The sequence below is a fragment of the Prinia subflava genome, chromosome 10, assembly GCF_021018805.1.
Source record: "Prinia subflava isolate CZ2003 ecotype Zambia chromosome 10, Cam_Psub_1.2, whole genome shotgun sequence".
NCBI lineage: Eukaryota > Metazoa > Chordata > Aves > Passeriformes > Cisticolidae > Prinia > Prinia subflava.
Genome location: NC_086256.1, coordinates 993,795 through 1,014,763, shown reverse-complemented (window position 1 = coordinate 1,014,763; position 20,969 = coordinate 993,795). Strand labels below are relative to the sequence as shown.

Here is a 20,969-nt window from a genome sequence, read left to right as displayed (position 1 = left end):
TTATTCCAGGAAGGGAAAATACCTCCCCCTTTTCTCTGGATGCCAGAGTGAAGGTTACACTGTCTGCTCACCTGTTTGCCTCTCTGGAGAGGTGAGGAATGAGCAGAACTGTCTGCATTCCTTCTGCACAGGAGAGCTGAGCTGGGGGGAATAATTGACTGCAGATACAGACTGACAATAAATTAGCACACCCCCAAGAGTCTGGAAGGAACAGAGGAGGAGCAGTGAGTCATTCCTGAGTCATAGAGCCTCCCTGGATTTATCCTGGGATGAGGTACTGCACGCACCACTCCTTGATCTGGTCTGCCTCGAAAGGACAACCCTGAAAATAATTGTGGAAAAATAAATGCTAGCAGCAATCATTCCCTGGCAGGCTTTATGATGTTTTGTAAGAGCCTCCCTGTATCAGGGCAGAGTTTTGATAAGAAATGGTGGAAAAGATGCAGGGCAGGTTGGTTTGGCTGCTCAGGCAGGCTGCAGTCAGGGCTGTCCCATCACCCCTCTCATGCTGGCATGGGCTGTGGGGCTGTCTGGGGAAGGTTTTGGGGATCACTCAGAAATCCCTGCTCTGTTCAACAGGCAGCACTTTCTGTGCTTTTTTTCCTCCTCTTTTCTGTAGAGGTTGTGCCAGCTGGGAGCATTTTCCCTGCTCAGCACTGGTTGATGCCTGAGGGCACAGGGATGTCCCAGCCCTGGCGTGCTCAGCTCCCGTTCCTGAGGGCAGAGGGATGGAGGCTGCTCTGGCATGAACAAACCTCCTGCAATGAAAACCAGCTGGGCTTTCACTGGGTGGGAACCACCCCTGGGGAATACCAGTTGTACCAGCAGCATTCCCAGCCCAGCAAAACTCATGGAAGGGGTTTGTGCCCGTCCTGAATTCCCTGTTCCAGGAGCAGAGGTGTCTGGAAAGCCCTGCAGCCTCCTGTGCTGGGGCTGCAGTGAGCTCCGGCGTGGCTCTGCTTCCACTCCGATATTCCGAGGACAGCACTCGTTACGGTTTTGGTGAGCTGATAAAATTCCCTGCCTGGCAAGGAGCTCTCAGCTGTGCCAGATAATACAAACTGTGTTTTCTGCTTGCTTTGCAGCTGCAGGGGCCCAGGCAGAGGCAGCTCATGATAAGCTCCAGGAACGCAGGGAGGAGCAGGAACAGTTCCTCCCCCAGTAAGGATCAGATCAGGTTGCTCCATCTCTGTAACTTCCTCCTGAACCTCCCACCTTGTTCCAAATGTGAGCAGGCAACAGGTTAATTAAAACTGAGCAGGTTTTCAAACTCAGGGAGGGACCAGCAAGTTAAAACAACCCCAGAATCTCAGCTGAGGGTGCAAATGGACCAGGAGAGCTCTGATTTCTCCTTGTCTAACAGACCTCTTTGGGCTTATTAGATCTCTTTCCTTGTGAAAGTTTTATGAATCTTAAGTACATTTAATGGACCTGTCTTGGCAGGGGTCTGTCTTAGTGACAGCTCTATTTTAAAGATGATGAATGTCCACTGTAAAAATTCTTTTGCCTCTTCCTCTTGACTGAGAGAGGTATTGATAAGACCCAGAAGATGAAGCCTTCAGAACTAAGCATCGTAAGCTTTTAAAATGTTTGTAAATAAATAAATGTCTCTATTCCTATTTCTTTTGCACACACCAAGTATGGTGAAAAATGAGAGATTTGAGTTAAAGGTTAGTGCGGAGTTTTAAGATTTAATGTGGTGGACACTGTGCTGAACCATTCAGTGTCACCAGTGGTGAATATACGTGGAGAAAAAAAAACCAAATTCACTGGAAATTTCATTCCACAAGAAGGAGCATTTATTTCTGTGACTTTTCTATCTGGTTCACGAGCAATTCTTACTTCCTGCTGCATGAGTAGCAGTTCTCATGGAATCATGGAATGGTTTGGGTTGGAATTAACCTTAAAGCCCTTCCAGTGCCACCCCTGCCATGGCAGGGACACCTCCCACTGTCCCAGGCTGCTCCAGCCTGGCCTTGGGCACTGCCAGGGATCCAGGGGCAGCCACAGCTGCTCTGGGCACCCTGTGCCAGGGCCTGAGCAAACAAACAATTTAAAGAAAACAGATTTCCCCATGAAAATCTCCTTAAGAATTTAAGATCAGGAAAAGAGCACCTCCCAAGCAGCAAGACAATGGGCTGTCAGTGAATTCTCCCAGCACTGGTTTGTGTGATGCTGAAGCACAACATTCCAAAATATCTCCGTTCTTATTTTGCCTCAGAGAATTCAACAACTCCAAAAAAATAACCCAAAAGCTGGAAGAGGGATGTGCACTGAACCTGGATGGCTCCAATGCCCAGCCTGGCAGAGGGAGCAGCACCCGAGCCCCCGCTGGGGCCGATCCATGTCCTGGAATGCCGCGAGCTGCCAGCCCCGCGCTCCTCTGGCAGCGTCCGGCCCCAGCCGTGCCCGGCAAAGAAAGGACAGGCAGGAATTCACAGCATTCCCGCCCGGATTAATCCCGGCGGTCCCGCTGCGCCTCAGCGGGCTGGGCTGGGGTTCGGAGCTCTGCTGGGGACAGCTGTGGCTCCTCGGGGCTCCTGGGGACAAGCGACACAGCGAGCAGAGAGGGGAGACAGCGGCACAGAGCCCTCGGTTCTGTCACACGGCTGAGGGTCTGCGCTTCTCCCGGGCGGGATCCGCAGGAACAGGGAAATTCCAGGCTCCGACCCATCAGCAGCTGCCCCAAACCCTCCTCCCCAGCTCTCTCCTTCCCAGGCTGGGCAATGATTAAATATCAAATGATAGTGTTCTTTTTAAAAGTGAGGGCAAATGTAGGAGAGGTAGGAAAGCTCTGGAGGTGTTAAACTTCCAGAAACTCATCCCAGGAATCTGGTTAACCAGGTACCTCGGTATTATGTGGAAATGTGCATGGAAATTCTAATTATTCAGGGCCAGGTTGGACTGGGCTTGCAGCAACCTGGTCTATGGAAAGGGAGCTTGTCCATGGAACTGGATGAGCTTTAAGGTCCCTTCCAACCCATTCCAGGATTCTAGTCCAGGATTCTGTGAAGGTGTTCATTCTGAAATCTACTGTGGTGACTCTGAGAATATTCACAGACTACGTCCATAAGTATAAATGCAATAAACAGAAAGCAAACAGCAACTGGCATCTGGATTATTTGACCAATTATAAATGTGAAGCACGATTCTAAATTTTGCACTGAAAAAAATCACAGCAGACACATTGCAATCATACTGCAGCAAGGAAATAAATGAAAATTAATAATCTTAAACAGTTATAATTGAAATCTATGTACAGACACCCTGTAATCCACCTGCAATATTTCCTCCTTTTTAACATATTGGTATTTGTAGATTCAAATTAAATAATAATTTTCACTAATTCTTTTACCTTTATATGTTTCTCCTGAGTATTTCTGTTTCTTCTCAACAATCAAAAAACTGCTGCAGTTCCACAAGAAGGATTCCTGATGCAACTGCCATTCCTGCAGTTCATAATTATTACTCTGGCATTAATGAAGCTGTTAATTACACCGCTGCTCTTCTGCTGAGACCAGAAGATAATGGTCAGAGACCTAAAAATGAAAATTTTGGTTATATTTTCAAAGTTTAAAATGTTACAACTGGAAATCTCTTGGAGGTTTTTGTGGAAAAGTTCCCTGTGCTAACTGCTAACCCCACCATGGTTTCTGGAATTTCTGTAGCATTACCCCTGTGAATATTCTGGACTTCCCTGTTTGTTCCCTGGGCCATCAAGGCTGGATTTGCTGGGGACAAGGAGAGCTGCACACCCAAAGCAGCAGTTCCATGTGGCACAGGAAGCTCTCAGTGACACCTGCCAGCAGCACTGCTTCTCCATCCCCTTTTCCCATCCTGTGGATATGTTCTGCCTTATTCACAGAAATTCCTCATCCAGCATCTGCACCAAGACAAGGTAATCAAGGGATGGGCCAGGAGTGGAACCAGTGAATTTCCACATCCATTCCTGCTCCCACAGTCCTGATTTTACTGGGTTCAAGTCTCTTGCCAGGACATTGACCTTTCCTTCCATTTCTTTACAGTTATCCAGAACAGCTCCTTAAAAGTACCTGTGTGCTTCCAGTTTGGAAGCCTCTGTTCATTTTTTTACTTCATTTCTAACAATACCAGCTAAAAATATCTCCATCAGAATGAGGAACCCACTGTTAGGGGGCTTTTGCCACCTGAAATGATTCAGTTGTGGCCATCAAAAAGGAAAGGATCCAGTTAGACAAACAGAGGGAAATGTGAGGGCCTGTTTTATGCACCAAGGCTGAGCTGCAGTAGGTGAGCCCAGCTCAAAGGGATTTGGAATCAAAGGATCTCTCCTGTGCCTCAGGGGTTCCAAGGAGGCTTTTTTCCCTGGAGAATCCCAGCCCTCCCTCACAGCCCTGCTGAACAGCTCCCTGCTGAGGGAATGTTCCTCACACAGAGCTCAGTTAAACCAGGGCTATCACAGGGAGGATGATCCAAGTACCCTGGAGAATCCAAACCTCCCACCAAGCCTTTAAGATGCACCTTAACTTCACACTGACTCTGATTTTAATGTTTCAGTCTTTTTCTGGCATCATTCACTGGTTCAGACCACAGACATAATTTTTAGTGCACCAAACTTAGCTAAATATGTTACCAATAATTAAAGTTATTATTAATATATCAAGGGAGTACATGCAGACCAAGGGCAAAACAAGTCCAGTCTGAAAGGGGCAACAGAATTTTCACAAAAATCTAACAACTACTAATTTTTTATCATGATTCAATTTGAGCTGTAAATATTCATATAGGGGCTACCAACAGGAGTAAAATAAGCTGCTGGATGTGTAAATCCATGGGTTCTCAGAGACTGGGGGGTTGTAGCCCTGATGCTTGCCAGAGGCTGAGATGCTGAAGTGATTTTTTGGAACCCCATTTCTGTTCTGTCACTGCAAAATGTGAATTCACATGGTACCAATTACTGGATCTTGGACAAAACAAGTAGCAGTGAGAAGAAACCCCTGTGGTTTTTATGAGGATAGTAAGTAGAAGTCAAGAAAACATCTCATGCCAAGTGGATCCGGAAAGAGGGAACTGGAGGAGGATTTTCTGGTGTCACTGCAGCATCTTGCATGTGATTTTCTATGTCTTGTTCATTAATATTCAGATTTTTGCTGAAACTTTGCACTATAATTCAAGGCAGAGATATTTTACAAGTCATGGCAAATTTCATGCAGTTCAGAGCTCAGAAATGAGGTTTTTGTCTCCAAAACTGTGCTCCATGATTTCGAAACTATCCAGCTTTTGCTGTCACAGAGGGGGCTGCTGGCTAGTGGGGTGTCCCAGCACCCACAAGCAGGGTAAGACTCTTCAAGCAGGCTTATTTATCCACCAGGATCCTGGAAAAGTGCAGGAGAGAGGACAGAAAACTACTTGCAGGGCTTTTCCCTCTGATTTTGGTGCTGTATCACTCTGGCCTCTTTCTGCGGTGAGCAAATCACAGTAAATGGTATTTTTATCCTTTTATATATTACATGCTTGCAAAAATTGCTGACAGAAACTGCCAACAGGCTGCTCTAATCACTATAATGCTGCTTCACTGGCAAAAAATAAAAAAGCCTTTTTGCTTTAACCCAGACCATCTGCTTTGGGGGCTTTTAATGATGCAACTTCAGTAGCATTTACAGAAAGAAAACTCCTCTGCTGTGACCTCAGAGTGGGGGATCAGTCCTAAGGGGATGGTAGGAGGAAGGGAGATGTTAAACTGGTCTGAAGGAGACAAGAGAAGCATGAGGAAGCTGTGGAGCTGCATATATGGAACACATCTAACCTCAATTCCTCTTTCAAGTAACATTTTCCTGAAAACAAACACGTCACATCCCCCCAAAGGCGCTGTGAGTAACAGCAGCTCCTACAGCATCGATAGGATATTTACCCAGTGATTCAGCCCTTCCTGCAGTGTTTATCTGCCTGCCCTGACCACATCCAGTCACCAATTACTAGCTGGGAATGGCCTTACAAACCCATGGGCAAGGCACTCCAAACGGGCTGAGGCTTTGGTGTCAGCGCTCCGTGCCAGGGCTTTGCACAGGGGAATAAATCCATCAGCACTTTCCTGGAGTTTGCAACTGGATCTGCATCTCCTCTCACCCACAAAGAGCTCTGGGACTGCCTCAGAACACTCTTGGTTAGGCCTTTGAAACAGGAGGCAACAGATCTGCACAAAGTTGTTGCATTTTAAACTGAACAAGAGCGGTTGCTCTGGGGTTTCACACACCTGTGCAGGTAAAACCAACAGGATTTGGCCCATGGAAGTTCTTTTTCTTCTGATTTGGATATCATCACCAGTTTCCTGCAGTCTCAGAATAAAATTCTGTTCTTTTCAGCTCTTACCAGGGCAATTTAGGACAGACTGGCCCTGCAACAGGGAATTGTACACTCTATTAATTATGTACACCCTGTTAGTTATGTACACATTATTAATTATGCCCTAATCAGAAGATAATTCTATTCCTCTAAGATAATTCTTCTCTTTTTGCTCTGTGCATTTTTTGCAGGAGCAAGGCAAACCAGAAACTCACATTTCTCAGTGATGGCAGTAAGAGGACACGTTGTTTGTCTTCTCCAAATCAGCCATGATTCCACAACTGGAGTTATTATAGGATTTTTCTTAAGTTGTCAACTCTTTGTGGCAGCAGGCTGAGAAGCAGGGAAGGCTAAACGAGATTTAAAAATACGGTGATACCGTTAAATGATGTGAAAAAATGTTGTGGCTAAGGGTTTGATGCTAATATAGATTTTTTTCGAGGTGTTGTAATACAGCTGCTGTCTCGTACAGCTGTGATGAACAAATGTGCACAGAACTTCCATGACTCAGTGGAGCACCCTCATCTTTTGGCACAGCTTGGGAAGACATCCCTGGAGCTCTGTCTGGGGATTCATAAACCCTCAAACCACCCAAAAAAAGGAAGCTGACTATTACGGGAGCATCTGATATACCCTGAGTGGGAATGGCATTTACTTACTGAGGATCAGGCTCCCAGCTTCTCCTGTATCTTCCAATTACTTTAACTCCTTGTGTTCTCTTGGATCTTCCAGCAATTAAAATAAATAAACTTCTTAATATTTCATATCAAATCCAGATTGTCCCTCAGCACACCTGCCCAGGCTCAGCTCCTCCTTTGGGATGGATGCAAACACATCAAGTGAGAATTGCTTTCTTATCAAACTTGTTTTGAATCAAATCTATTTTAGAATGATGTAAGTCCTGAAAAATGCTGCAGGACTGTCCAAGTCTGTTAGCACTTCTAAGTAAACAAACAAAATCTGCTTTAATTTAGCCCAATTTCCAGTCCACCATGGTCAGAACCCAACTAAAAGCTCTTTGGGCAGTCAAAACCAAACTCTAAATATGAAACAGAAGCTCCACGAGGAGGAGGGCTCTGTGGAACCCTCCTGCCTTTGGTTTGACAATCCAAAAAGTGTGTTCTGGTTTCCCCCAGCATCCAGTGCACTCCAGCAAAGTTTCTAAGTTTAAGCTTCACTCAGAGCTTCAGTGTTCCTTAAATGGCACAGCTCAGCTTGGCTGGCAGGGCTGCAGCTCATGGTAAAGGAAGCCACCACCACAGGAACTCTTTCCCTAAATGCTGCTCTATATATTCTCAATGCTCAGCGCAGGAGTGGCTAAAATAAGCTCCTAAAATAACAACTTCAAACACTTCCCCAGGCTGCAGCCTCTCAGAGGGGCTGGGTGCTCCTGCCTCAGACTGCCCTCAGCAGAGGATGCTCCGTGCCATGCAGGAGAGGAGGGCTGAGCCCTGCTGGAGGACTGACAGAAGCCAATTAGGATCCTTGGCTGGTAATTAGAGGATTTGTTATTTATCCCGGGCTGCCTCCCAGTACAAACTGGTGGCTGATGCCTTCTCCCTGGGATAAACAGGCACTCAGAAATGTGGGGGCTGAAATGTGAAGAGTGTTTCTTTCTCCTTTAATCTGAGCAAGCAGCATTTAACTTTCATGAGAATGAAATTAAATTACTGTTTTAAGCCTGAGTAAAACCCCTTCTGTTACATACAGCAAATTCTGCCAGTGACCACTGATTCTATCTACTGGAGAACCTGTAAAATAATAAAGAATCAGAGAATCATTTAGGCTGGAAAAGAGCTTTGAGGTCATCAAGCCCAACTGTTAAACCAGCATGGCCAAAACCACCACAATATAAGCCAAGAAATCACCAGCAAATGGAATTTATAGAAAATCTGCACATTAAAATCACATGTAGTGAAATTGCTATGCAACACCAGTGATTCAGAGATAATGTCTCCTATGGAAGCCTAACAATTATGGAAAATGACATAAGCATGAAAATTATAATTGGACAGGATGCATTCACTGATCCATTCACAGAACAGAGAACTCAAAAATCGTATGAATGTAGGGAAATGATACATGGGTCAACTTTAAAAGGAGCCCAGAAACACCAGGGAGCCCAAATCTCACTTCAAACAGATATCCAAGTGTTTGCATCTGCAATTCCTCCTCCAGGGAGCTGAGCACCACCACCAACTCTCTGAAATTCAGACTTCTTCAAATGTATTCTGCTTTACATGGATTTCTGTCACCATCCTTCCTTCCCCATTATCACCTGCACCACAGAGAGCACAAAAATTCACACGATATCCCACAGGAAATGCAAAAGATCTCTGTAGAGCTGCACACTGACTCTGTCTCCTCCTCAGCTCTTCACAAGTTTCTCAAAGTGTTGGGAGAAAAGAGTTCTGGCAACCCTGGGGAAGGAGGGAAGAACTGAAATGAGCAAAGCACCCCCAAAATGCCCCAAAGCAGCCTGAATGGTGCAGCAGCTGCTGAATTCATGCATGGGCTCCACCAGGAACCACTCGTGGCTGCATCAGTCCCCATAACACCTCCAGATCAGTGGTTTGGTTAAATTTCATTGTTCAGTGTAGAGGAGGCCATGGAGCCTCTCCAGGGCTGGAGCCCCTCTGGAGCCGGGCTGGGAGAGCTGGGGGGGCTCCCCTGGAGAGGAGAAGGCTCCAGGGAGAGCTCAGAGCCCCTGGCAGGGCCTGAAGGGGCTCCAGGAGAGCTGGAGAGGGGCTGGGGACAAGGGATGGAGGGACAGGACACAGGGAATGGCTCCCCTGTGCCCCCCAGGGCAGCGGCACCACCTTCCACAGCTCCACCTGGATTTGGTTTCTTGCTACAAGGGAGCACAGCACTGGAAAGTGTCCTGTGTGCTGTAACAGTAAAAGGAAAAAAAAGATCATTTTAAATTACTATATCTCAGGAAATTGTAATTATTACCCTCAAGATTTTTAATAACATATATATAACTTATTTACCAATGAATTCCAGCCCATGCTGGATACTTTCACTTATGAACATATTAGTCATCCCTTAATTATTGCTACCCAGCCTTATTAATATGTATAATACAGATAAAGAGCTCGCTGGTAGGGATGAATTTTAATGAAGGCACTGAAAAGCAACACACAGTAATTTCTAGAAGGTTGTGCCATGGTTGACAATAGCAAACCAAAACAGGCAGGGATGGGATGAGGTGTGGAAGGAGAAAAATCAAATTCGTTTTTGTATTTTAATAATAAGCTTAATTTGAGAGAGGAGACCTGAAGCACAGGACACACAAGAAAGGGGACACCCAGGGTACAGGACACTCAGGGCATGGGACAGCAGGGACAAAGGGTGCACATGGCACTGGATGCAGGACACCGGGGACACAAGACACCGGGGGCACAGGACACCGGGACACAGGACACCGGGGACAGAGGACACCAGGGACAGAGGACACGGGGGACAGGACACCGGGGACAGAGGACACCGGGGGCACAGGACACCGAGGGCACAGGACACCGAGGGCACAGGACACCGGGGACAGAGGACACCGGGGCACAGGACACCGGGGACAGAGGACACCGGGGGCACAGGACACCGGGGACAGAGGACACCGGGGACAGAGGACACCGGGGACAGAGGACACCGGGGCACAGGACACCGGGGACACAGGACACCGGGGGCACAGGACACCGGGGACAGAGGACACCGGGGACAGAGGACACCGGGGGCACAGGACACCGGGGGCACAGGACACCGGGGACACAGGACACCGGGGACAGAGGACACCGGGGCACAGGACACCGGGGACAGAGGACACCGGGGGCACAGGACACCGGGGACAGAGGACACCGGGGCACAGGACACCGGGGACAGAGGACACCGGGGGCACAGGACACCGGGGGCGGGCCGCCCTGCGGAGCCGCCCCGAGAGGCGGGCGCGGACCGGACGGGGTAAGGAAGGGGCGGTGGCGGCAGGGTCCGGCCGGGCCGCGGCGGGCTCGGGGCGGGCTGGGAGTGAGGCCAGCGGGGGCCGAGGAGCTCCGGCGGAGAGGCCGCGGCCCCGCGCTCCCCACCCGGCCCGGGCGGCCCCGGTCCCGGCCCCGCCGCGTCCGCAGGCCCGGCTGGGCCCGGCCCGGAGCGGGGCTGTCCCCTCGCGGCCGCCGTGGCACGGCGGGGACCCGTGAGGGGGTGTCCCCTCATGGCCCTCACGGGAACAGGGGTGTCCCCTCATAGAACCTGCGGGAACAGAGGGTGTCCCCTCACAGCCCTCACGGGAACAGAGGGTGTCCCCTCACGGGAACAGGGGGTGTCCCCTCACGGCCCTCACGGGAACAGAGGGTGTCCCCTCACGGCCCTCACGGGAACAGAGGGTGTCCCCTCACGGCCCTCACGGGAACAGGGGTGTCCCCTCACGACCGATGGAGTCCAAGTGGCTCCTCACGACCCCCGTGCCAAAGCGGGAACCAGTGGTGTCCCCTCACGACCCCTGCGGGAAGAAGGGAGTCAGGAGTGTCCCCTCACCACCTCCGATGAAGGACTGGAGCCAGGGTGTCCCCTCATGGCCCCTGCGGGAGCAGGGATGTCCCCTCACGATCCCCGCGCCAAGGCGGGAGCAGGGATGTCCCCTCACGGCGGAATGGAGTCAGGGGGTCCCCTCATGGCCCGCGCCCGAGGCGAGGGGGCCGCGCTTTACAGAATTACAGCAATTACAGAATCCGCTCAGTAATTGCTGTCACTCGTTGTCCCTCAGGCTCTCGGGGCCATGTGGAGCCCGGCCCCGCTGTGCGCCCTGGGCCGGAGGCGCCCCGGCCCCTCCGCGCCGCTGCAGCCCCTGACCCGCCTGCTCCAGAGGGAATATCGGGAGAAAACCCCGATCCCCCTGCTCCAGAGAGAATATCGGGAAAAAACACCCATCCGCCTGCTCCAGAGGGAATATCGGGAGAAAACCCCGATCCCCCTGCTCCAGAGAGAATATCGGGAAAAAACACCCATCCGCCTGCTCCAGAGGGAATATCGGGAGAAAACCCCGATCCACCTGCTCCAGAGGGAATATCGGGAGAAAACACCCATCCACCTGCTCCAGAGGGAATATCGGGAGAAAACCTCGATCCCGCTGCTCCAGAGGGAATATCGGGAGAAAACCCCGATCCCCTGGCTCCAGAGGGAATATCGGGAGAAAACCCCGATCCACCTGCTCCAGAGGGAATATCGGGAGAAAACCCCGATCCCCCTGCTCCAGAGGGAATATCGGGAGAAAACACCCATCCACCTGCTCCAGAGGGAATATCGGGAGCTGCTGCTGCCGGGGCAGGGCTGGGGAAGGACACAGCACCTGCCTCCCCGCCGGTTTTTAAGTAATAAACCCAAATCCAGGCGGCATCCCAAAACATTCCCGGTTCTAGACGGACGTGTCCCTGCCGTGTGCCGCCATGTGTTCCAAGAGAACTTAAGGAACAGTGAGGCTGTGATTAAAAGGTAATAAACCTGTTTTTGTGGGGTTTCTAAAGCATTGATGTTTGTGACATCAATGTCTGTGATGTTGTGACATTTGTTGGGAGAGTCAGTTATGGGCACTTTAGAGATTTTAAACATGGGACAATATTTGGCCCATGGAACAGTGTGGAGCTGCCCAATCCCTGGAATTGCCCAAGGCCAGGCTGGATGGGGCTTGGAGCACCCTGGTGTCCCTGCCTGTGGCAGAGAGTGGGACTGGATGAGCTTTGAGGTCCCTTCCAACACAAAGCAGTCCTTGAAATGTTGACTGAAATACCCAAATCGAGGTGCAAACTATTTAAAACAGCGCCATGTGTTGTTTTGCATGTATTGCCAAGAAATACTTTTTCCAGACCTTGGTAACATTTGCTTCATGTTGCATTTTGAATGCAAAGACGTAAATGGTGACTCACACGCTCCTGGAGGAGTAGGGGACGGGTGCTGCAATCCATCATGGTTTACGGATAAAACGACAAAATGTGTTTTATGTGTTTGTCTTCAAAGTTTAGATGGCAAAATTGCAAAGGCCTTTGTTCAGGGGAGTGATCCACGAGCTGGAAGCAAAGCTTTGGAAAACACACTGTGCCCTCCTGTGGTGGCATTGAGGACATGATTAAAATCCTTTCCCTCCAGAGTTTTTCCAGCCTCCGCAGTGTGCAGGGAGCCACACTCAGATCACAGGGACACACACAAAGTGCTGTGTGAGTCTCTGTGACAAACAGCATTTACAGTTAGAGGTGATGCATCTGGGGGGAAAATGAAATAAAGGAAGAACTTGGTTTATTTAAGACCAAAGTTGAGATACCACGTTTGTTTACAGTTTATTTAATTTTTAAACTATATGTGGTGCTGCTCTGACAATAACATTGAGTTATCACTTCCTGCTTGTGTCCCCTGCTTTTAGTATATCTTCCAGATTTAGTAATTTATTCCACTTCCCAGTTAAGGATTTTTGTCAGATAAACTTGTTGCAGGAACTGACAGAGGAAGCTCTTGGCTGGATCATTCCCAAGAGCTGATGGAACATGGAGATTCATTCTGAATTAGGACAGACACATTATGATACCTCATTATTATGTCTTATATTATTTGCTTTATTAAACAGTTTTTGGATAACAAAAGTGATATGTTTGCTTTAAATAGTAGACCTTTGCATTTTATTACACTTTGTAAAAACAATAATCTGAAAATGTGACTTTATCCTCATTTTCACGCCATTTGTGTGAAAAATGTGCAATATATTTAAGTTCAATCTGCTAAAGGGTAACTGGTAAGGAAAATGGTTTGGGTCAGGAAGGTCCTCAAAGCCCTTCCAGTGCCACCTCTGCCATGGCAGGGACATTTCCACTGTCCCAGGGTGCTCCAGCCTGGCCTTGGGCACTGCCGGGGATCCAGGGGCAGCCACAGCTGCTCTGGGAATTCCAGCCCAGCCCCTGCCCACCCTGCCAGGGAACAATTCCTGCCCGATCTCCCAGCCAGCCCTGCCCTCTGGCAGTGGGAGCCATTCCCTGTGTCCTGTCCCTCCATCCCTTGTCCCCAGTCCCTCTCCAGCTCTCCTGGAGCCCCTTCAGGCCCTGCCAGGGGCTCTGAGCTCTCCCTGGATCCTTCTCCTCTCCAGGGGAGCCCCCCCAGCTCTCCCAGCCTGGCTCCAGAGGGGCTCCAGCCCTGCAGCAGCTCCGGAGCTCCTCTGGACAGGGCAGGATGAGCTCCTCACGCACCAGCACCCCAAACCCTCCCGGGGCTCCTCTCCATGCCTTTTCCTGTGTCTGTCCTTGGGATTTTCCCGGCGCAGGGCAGGACCTGCACTTGCCCGTGTTGAACTCCGAGGTTCTTTTCCACCTCTCCACCTTTCCGTGTCCCTCTGGAAGCCTCCAGCGTGTGGCACCCTCAGCTCTGTCCCCAGGGACCGAAACGTTGCTTTTTTTTCCATCAGGTACTTGGAATTGCTGGAGAAGGTGAAGAAAGGAGGGGGAGAACACGCCATCCTGCGGCACACGCAGCGCAATAGGAAGATGTTCGTGCGGGAGCGCCTGCGGCTGCTGCTGGACAATGGGGAATTCCTGGAGCTGTCCCCGCTGGCAGGGCTGCACATGCCCTACGGGGATGTCCCCGCCGCCGGCTGCCTCACCGGTAATGCCTGGAACGGGAAGGGAAAACGCGAGGGAAAAGGATGCGTGGAACAAAGTTTAGGGGATGGATTAGTACCTGAAGTGCTTTCCTAGGAGAAGTGAACACAAAGAGTTCAGCCACTGCTGTTTTACTGTAATGGCAAATCTGGGAGAAACCTTTGAAAAAATGGTTTTCAATTACTTCTGGATTTACTAATTCTACTTACCACTTACTAATTTTTGTCTCAAAATATGTAGGGTGATGTGACAAATCAGCTGTAGCCTCTTAAAGCAGAGGGGACAAAGTTACTGTGAGAAACAGGAGCTGTGACACATTTTGAAGTGTTTTAAATCATAGACAATTGAATTTTCTATGGAAACATTATCTCTAAACTGGTACAGCTCTTCAAAATGAAATGTCATTGAAATTCAGTGAAATTCAATTTCATTCAATATCGGCAAAAGTGCATTTTGAAGAGTGGTTCCAGTTTAAAAAGCAATGAGAAAAACAGTATGAAACTCCCTTTTTTCATCACAGATTGTTTACTTTTTCAGTTTTATAGGGGTAATTTTTAATTGCCTTCCCTTTTATCTCAAGGGTTGGAAGTCACAGTGTATTTTTTCTGTTACATTATCACCAGAGGTGCATAAATTGATTTGAGGTTTTCCCGTCACTTAGATTAATTTTTTAAATACTGTCAGTCCAGTGAAGAGTGTGGATTTCTTCCCTGTGTAGTATTTTCAAGTTAATTTGGAGCTTCCTGATTTAGCAATACTGGAAAAGTTTGCCCCCCTTGCTTTGCCTATTGCTTTAGTCCTGATAAAAACCTGTGGTACCCCTTGCAGGAATTGGCAGAATCTGCGGGGTCTGGTGTGTCTTCATTGCAAGTGATGCCACTGTGAAAGGAGGAACAATTTACCCAATTGGAGTGAAGAAACAACTGAGAGCCCAGGAAATTGCCATGGAGAACAGGCTGCTGTCTGTGCACCTCGTGGACAGCGGGGGAGCCTTCCTGCCCCTGCAGGTACTGCTGGCACCTCCAGACAGGAGATATTGGTATTTATTTCACCCCTTGGGCTGGTCCTGCACCTCCCACCTGATCAGGGGTAGAAACTCTGAGTGTGCCGAGCTGCTTTAGTGTCTAATAAATGAGGACATGGTGGGAGGTGTCTATTTTCACTTCAGAACCTCTGAAGTGTTCTGTATTTTATTGTCCTGTTTGTGCCAGTGGTGCACAGAGCTCATGGCCTGGAAAAGTGGAGTTTTTGTAATTCTGACTGCAAAATAAGAATTTGAATGGGTTCTTTAGCGAAATGCAGAGATCATCCTCTCATAGAGACTGCAGTTGTTCTCTCTCCACACTGAGGACAAGCACACAGGAAAAGGTTTTAGCAAATCAAGTAATTGTTTGGAATTGTATCCAAAACTAAATAAAAAAGGAAACTGCTGAAGGCATTTCACAGATCAAGTAGAGCTACCACCCTTCCCTTCTCCACATTTACTGTCAATTTGTGTAGAATATATTGATTTCAGGAAAAAAGCACAAAATTTAACCTGTGCTTTCAAAGCAAGTGGGTATTTTCGGGGGATTTGACAGTATATAAAGGAATAAATACCATAATGAATGCTGCATATGAAAGGTTAAGGAGTGATAATCAACTGACCTTCCCAGTGTCAGTTTTGGTGTGTTTGGGAATGAATGGAGTGAAGAGCAAGCATCAGCTTTAGAAGTTAGTATTAAAAATCCTTTTTCTTTTCCGTGTCCCTCAGTCAGAGCTGTTTCCTGACAAGCTGCACGGCGGCAGGATTTTCTACAACGAGGCAATCATGTCTGCCATGGGAATCCCTCAGGTACAGTGGCACGGGGAGTGCCAGGGGCTGCAGGAAAGGTGTACATGTGGAGGAAATTTTGTTCTGTCTCTGCTTTGTTCCCCAAGCCGTGATTTAGCCCTTCTTGCATTTCTGAAACAGCTTTGGGCTTGTCTTTGCCTTTGCTGTCCCCTCTGCAGCGCTGCTGTGTTTGTGTCCCCTCAGGTGGCCGTGGTGTGTGGCTCCTGTGTGGCTGGAGGTGCCTACGTGCCCACCATGGCCGAGGAATCCGTGATCATTGACAAAATCGGGACCCTGTTCCTTGCTGGGCCGCCCCTGGTGAAAGCTGCCACGGGAGAAGACGTCTCTCCTGAGGAGCTTGGAGGAGCCAGGCTGCACTCACAGTACGTGGAATATCCTCAGAAATAAGGAATTCAGCTGCTCAGCTGGGAAGGAACGTGGCACTGGCATTTCACAGCAGGGCTAAGGGTGGAACCTGTGGTTACACTGGTTTGCCTCCTCGGGTTCAGGGGTTTGGGTCGAATCAGCCAAATGGAAGTAAAGTTAAGTTATTTATGGGGTGAGGCAGGGATTGGACAGGTTGGATTTGGATCTCTGTTGTTCCACATACTTCTTGAACAACTTCAGGCAAGCAATTTCCTCTGTGCCTCGCAGGGAGCAGCTACAGAAGAGGGATTCTGTCTCCTCTTTTCCCAGTGTTTTCCAGAATACACATATTTAACCCAATTATGCTACATGGAATGCATTCCTGTCTTTATATCTTGGCTGCAGCCACTTATTTTGAAATTCCTAAAGTTTGCTTTCCTTTTTCCCTTTTTGGTATTGTCTGCAACAACAGCATCACAAAAATAAATTCCAAGGTCTTTCTTTAATCCAGATAAACACAAAAAGTCATGGGGAGGAAAACTCCTTACTGTGAATTTAATGGGATTGGACTGCAGAGAAATTCCACTGAGTGACTGCTTTCACCTCATTCACACAGAACCAAACCACACAGTATTTCCACAGGGCATTTGGGGAGCCTCAGCTTTTTTCCTAAAGCTTGCATTTCCCCCCAGAACTCTTTAATTCAATGCCAATTAATGTCTCTCCTAGAGTCAGTGGCTGCAGTGACCACTTTGCACCCTCAGAGGAGGAGGCCTATGAGTGCATTCGGAACATTGTCTGTACCCTGAACTGTGAGCCAGTGCCAGAGGGGGACAGGGAGCCTGACAGGCCCCTGTACAGCCCTGAGGAGCTGCTGGGCCTGGCACCCCTGGACTACAGCTGCAGCCTTCCTGTCACACTGGTAAGGGGACAGGGATTTCCCTCCTGCATCCTTCACTCTGCTCTGTCCCACAGCTCAGGTGCTATTCTGAATTATCACCTCATCAGTTGCCAGCCTGTGTTAACCCTGAAACAAAGTAGGATGGCAGCAGTTCTGTGGGATTATAGAAAACACTTAACCTGAAATCCTGCTGGGGATAAAATAATCCCAGACTGTGCCAGTGCTGCCCAGCTGTTCCCATGCACTGTTGGGATGCTTTATGTCTTGCACTGTGTTGGCTGCCTTGAGAACATCCACCCCTTTAATGCCTGTGTTTCCCTTCCCCTGCCTTTTTTTCCCCTTCCCTCCAAGCATTCAAGACAGTGTAAAAGAAATGGTGAAATTACTGACTGAAAAACAACACAGCTCAAATCAAACTTGTTTGATGTTGGGGCAGACACTAAAGCTTAAGCAGAGACATGCAGAGCTGCCCACGCTGTTTTCTTTGTGTTCTACATGAGATTTCATCTCCATGGATGGGAATCCAGTATCTTTTCCAGTGGTAAATCCCTGCACTTGAGGGAATTGGCTGTAGAAAGCTTTGAAGGCAGCTTTTAACTGTGTTGGAAAAGAGCATGAGCCATATGAACCAAACATTCTTATACTCAAAATCTGAAACTGCACACACTGGGGTTTGGGTTTTGCTTTTATACATTTTTATGCATGGGAACAACTGTGCTTTGTAAAACTAAAATAATTTTGGAGTTGGCCTTTGTCTTAAAATACACAGTTGGTAATTAAACTAAAGACAAATTGGATGGTTTGTGCATATTGAGCATTTAGCAAGTCGCCCAAAGACCCTCTGTGCTCATCTTACATAACTCGGGTCTGCTACTGTTTGAACAGAGCATTTCTTTCAGCAGAGCTCTCCTATTTTCACTTCAGTTTCTCTAGTAAAGTGAATTCTGTATAATTTTTTGCAGATCCTGAGCCGGCTGGTGGATGGAAGCAGATTCCAGGAATTCAAGGCTGCCTATGGAACAACATTAGTGACAGGATTTGGCCATGTGGAAGGGTAGGGCTGGCAACATTCCCCATCCAAATAATGGATGAACGTGCATTTCCCAACAGCTTTGTGTCCTCAGCAGGTTCCACACCATTCCAGTCATTTCTAGGGTCCAAAGGGAGAATCATGGAATTGTTGAGGTCAGAAAAGACCTCTCAGATCAGAGTCCAGCTGTCCTTGTTTGTTCTGCAGGCACTTGGTGGGGATAGTGGCCAACAACGGGGAGCTGGCTCACGATGCTGCTCTCAAGGGAAGCCACTTTGTGCAGCTCTGTGGCCAGAGGGGAGTCCCCATCCTCTTCCTCCAGAACACTGCTCCACAGCCAGCAGGGCCTGCAAGCATCTCACAGGTATGGCATGTTTGCTTCCACGTATTGCAAACAACTCTTGTTCTGGTTGTGCCTAAAGTTACATTTTCAGAATTATTAACTGCTAGGAAAACTATTTTTGTAACCACTCTTGATGAAGCTTCATAATGACTTTGCTAATGGACAGATTTAAGAACGTTCTCACTTGAATTTTAAGCAGGCCTGGATGCTGATATAAAATGATGCTGTTCAGTCAGCAAGGCAGTCTGGAAAGTTTGGGATTTGCCTTTGACATTGAAACACAGCTTATTGATTCCTCTGCTGACTGCACTCCAGAAAATTGGCTATTTCTCTTTTTAAAGTGAAGGCATTAAAGCCCAGTAGGATTTGTCCTGGACTAAGGAAAGTAAAACCTCCATTTAATCCCAGATCTGTTTCTGCAGAATTGCAATTAAATAAACAAATTATTTAGAAATATAAGTTTGTTGAGAGTGGAGAAAATCTAGAATAAAGTCTTAAAGGATCTAAAATATCTATTTTTATTCCAGGCAGAGGCTCATTCCAACAGGCTGAAGGCCCAGGCCTCCATGATGGCTGCAGTTGCCTGTGCTGCTGTTCCCAAAATAACCATTGTCATTGGAGGCTGCTTTGGGAGTGACAGCTACGTCATGGTATGGGTGGCACCAGCCCGGGGCTTGGGGACACACCTGTCACCCTGCTCAAGTGTCACTGCCTTTCTAAAGCACAGCAGGGAACTCGAGCTCTGAACTGATATTTCAGTAAGAAATACGACACGGCGTGTGATTGCTGAGAAGCAAACATGGAAGATTTAAACATGGAAGTGCAAATTCATTTTTTTAACAAAATGAAATGTTAAAATAGAAATACTGAGGGCAGTGGGGTGGTGGTAGTTCAAGCACAGGGTGTCTGTCCTCAGACAAATCCTCCTGTGTTCCATTCTGCCTTGCCCTTGGTGGTTTCACCTCACAGACACCTTCCTATGATTCACCTCAGGAGTTTGTTCTGTCCTTTGGTTTTTCCTTGCAGTGTGGGAGATCATTCAGCCCCAACTTTCTGTTCCTGTGGCCCAATGCAAGAGTTGCTCTTGTGGATTCTCGACGTTTCCCCACAGCTCCACCAGCTGGGGACTGGACAGGAGAGGAACTGGAGCTAGAACAGCTGAAGGCAAAGTAAGGACATTCAAAAGGTGTAAGGTACAAACCTTGCAGGGATTTCATTGTTAAATTACCTACTTCTGCTCATCTTACAGAGCAACACATCCTGACTAATGAAACAAACAGGGATCTACTGAAAAAATATTTTACATTTCCACATCATTCTGTGTCTTTCTGTTAGGGTCTCCCCATTCCTGCAGAATGTTCAGCTCTGTTATTTGCTGGCTTCTGATTAATTTTAGCAGCAGTGCTGCCCATTCTTTTCAGATGGATGGATTTGCCTGTTTCATCTGTAGGTTTTTTCACTGCTGTGCTGTTTTTATTGTGCTTTTAAGCCTGTCCAATTCTCTGCCTCTCCAGGCTAGAGGAAGAAAGCAGTGCCTTTTACTCCTCTTCCAGGCTCTGGGATGATGGGATCATTCTACCTCAAGACACCAGGAAGGTGAATTTTCCTTTTAGGCCATTTTATTCTCCAATCTCACTGTGGGTTAACATGACTCACTCAGCGTTTGCAACCTGCTGATTCCAGACCTGGGGCTCCCATTTCTCTCTCCATGGAATTTCTTTCTGTAATTCTCATCTTGTTTCTTCTCCATTAGTTTATCAAAAAAGTTTCTCTTAAATTCTGGTTACTTGACCACAGCATTTCCTCACTGAGCCTCTCCTTTGACTTTACTACAACTTGAATCTGCATCTGAATCCCTTTTTTCCATATAACTACCCATATCTTCCCTCTTTGAAGTTCAGGCTCCTCAGAATTCCTTTTGTTTCCATTCTTTTATCCTGGGATGTTGCTTTTTTGCAATTTTCTCTTCCTGCTTTAAATTTACTGTGCACATTTGGGATGCTCCCCTGCCTTTTTATTGATTTGGAATTGGCAGACATCCCTCCCTCCATTAGGTTCTTTCTGAAAGCTGCTGCCTTTGTTCTTTTGTTTTTCCTTGTTAGATTGTTTATTAGCAATAAAAATCTTCTCTGCACTCCTGAAGTTTGTTTACTTGAAGATCTCAATCTGTCCTGGTTTCAGCTGGGGTTAAATCACAACACAACCCTTCTAAATATGGTAATATTTATGGAACTATGTGGATGGTAAATATTTTCATGGAGTTTATGGGAACTTTGATAATGGGAGAGCACCAAGAAGATTTTTTGTCCTAGAGCCCTGAATTTCCCACTTTATGAGCTACACATTGAAATAAATGAGAGTGCAGAACTACTGAGTTTTACCTTTTTTTTTTGAGGCTCATTGTTTATATTGTGTTTTGGTTTTAATTAGGTGATTGCCCAGTGCCTGGAGATCATGGAACAGAAGAAGTCCCAGGCTGTGTCTCCCCGTTCCCATCCCATCATCAGGATGTGACTGCAGCCCCCTCCAACCACAACCCTCTACCAGAACTCTGAATATAAAGGTTTTCT

At 47.7% G+C, this 20,969-nt stretch overlaps 1 protein-coding gene across 2 annotated transcripts; it reads left to right on the top strand.

Moving 5' to 3' along the window:
• Positions 1-10,145: 10,145 nt before the first annotated feature.
• Positions 10,146-20,967, top strand: LOC134555350 (biotin-dependent 3-methylcrotonyl-coenzyme A carboxylase beta1 subunit-like). Of its 2 annotated transcripts, XM_063406857.1 has the most exons (13): positions 10,146-10,278; positions 11,078-11,802; positions 13,754-13,950; positions 14,775-14,953; positions 15,700-15,780; positions 15,964-16,142; positions 16,855-17,047; positions 17,989-18,080; positions 18,264-18,420; positions 18,927-19,049; positions 19,426-19,568; positions 19,914-19,995; positions 20,830-20,967. In XM_063406857.1, exons 2-13 carry the CDS (start codon positions 11,090-11,092, stop codon positions 20,911-20,913), a joined length of 2,223 nt encoding a protein of 740 aa, XP_063262927.1. In that variant the 5' UTR covers positions 10,146-10,278; positions 11,078-11,089; the 3' UTR covers positions 20,914-20,967. The 2 variants fall into 2 exon arrangements, with proteins under 2 accessions (XP_063262927.1, XP_063262928.1); XM_063406858.1 differs by lacking the exons at positions 10,146-10,278; positions 18,927-19,049 and having other exon boundaries at positions 10,688-11,802.
• The last annotated feature ends 2 nt before the right edge of the window (positions 20,968-20,969 follow it).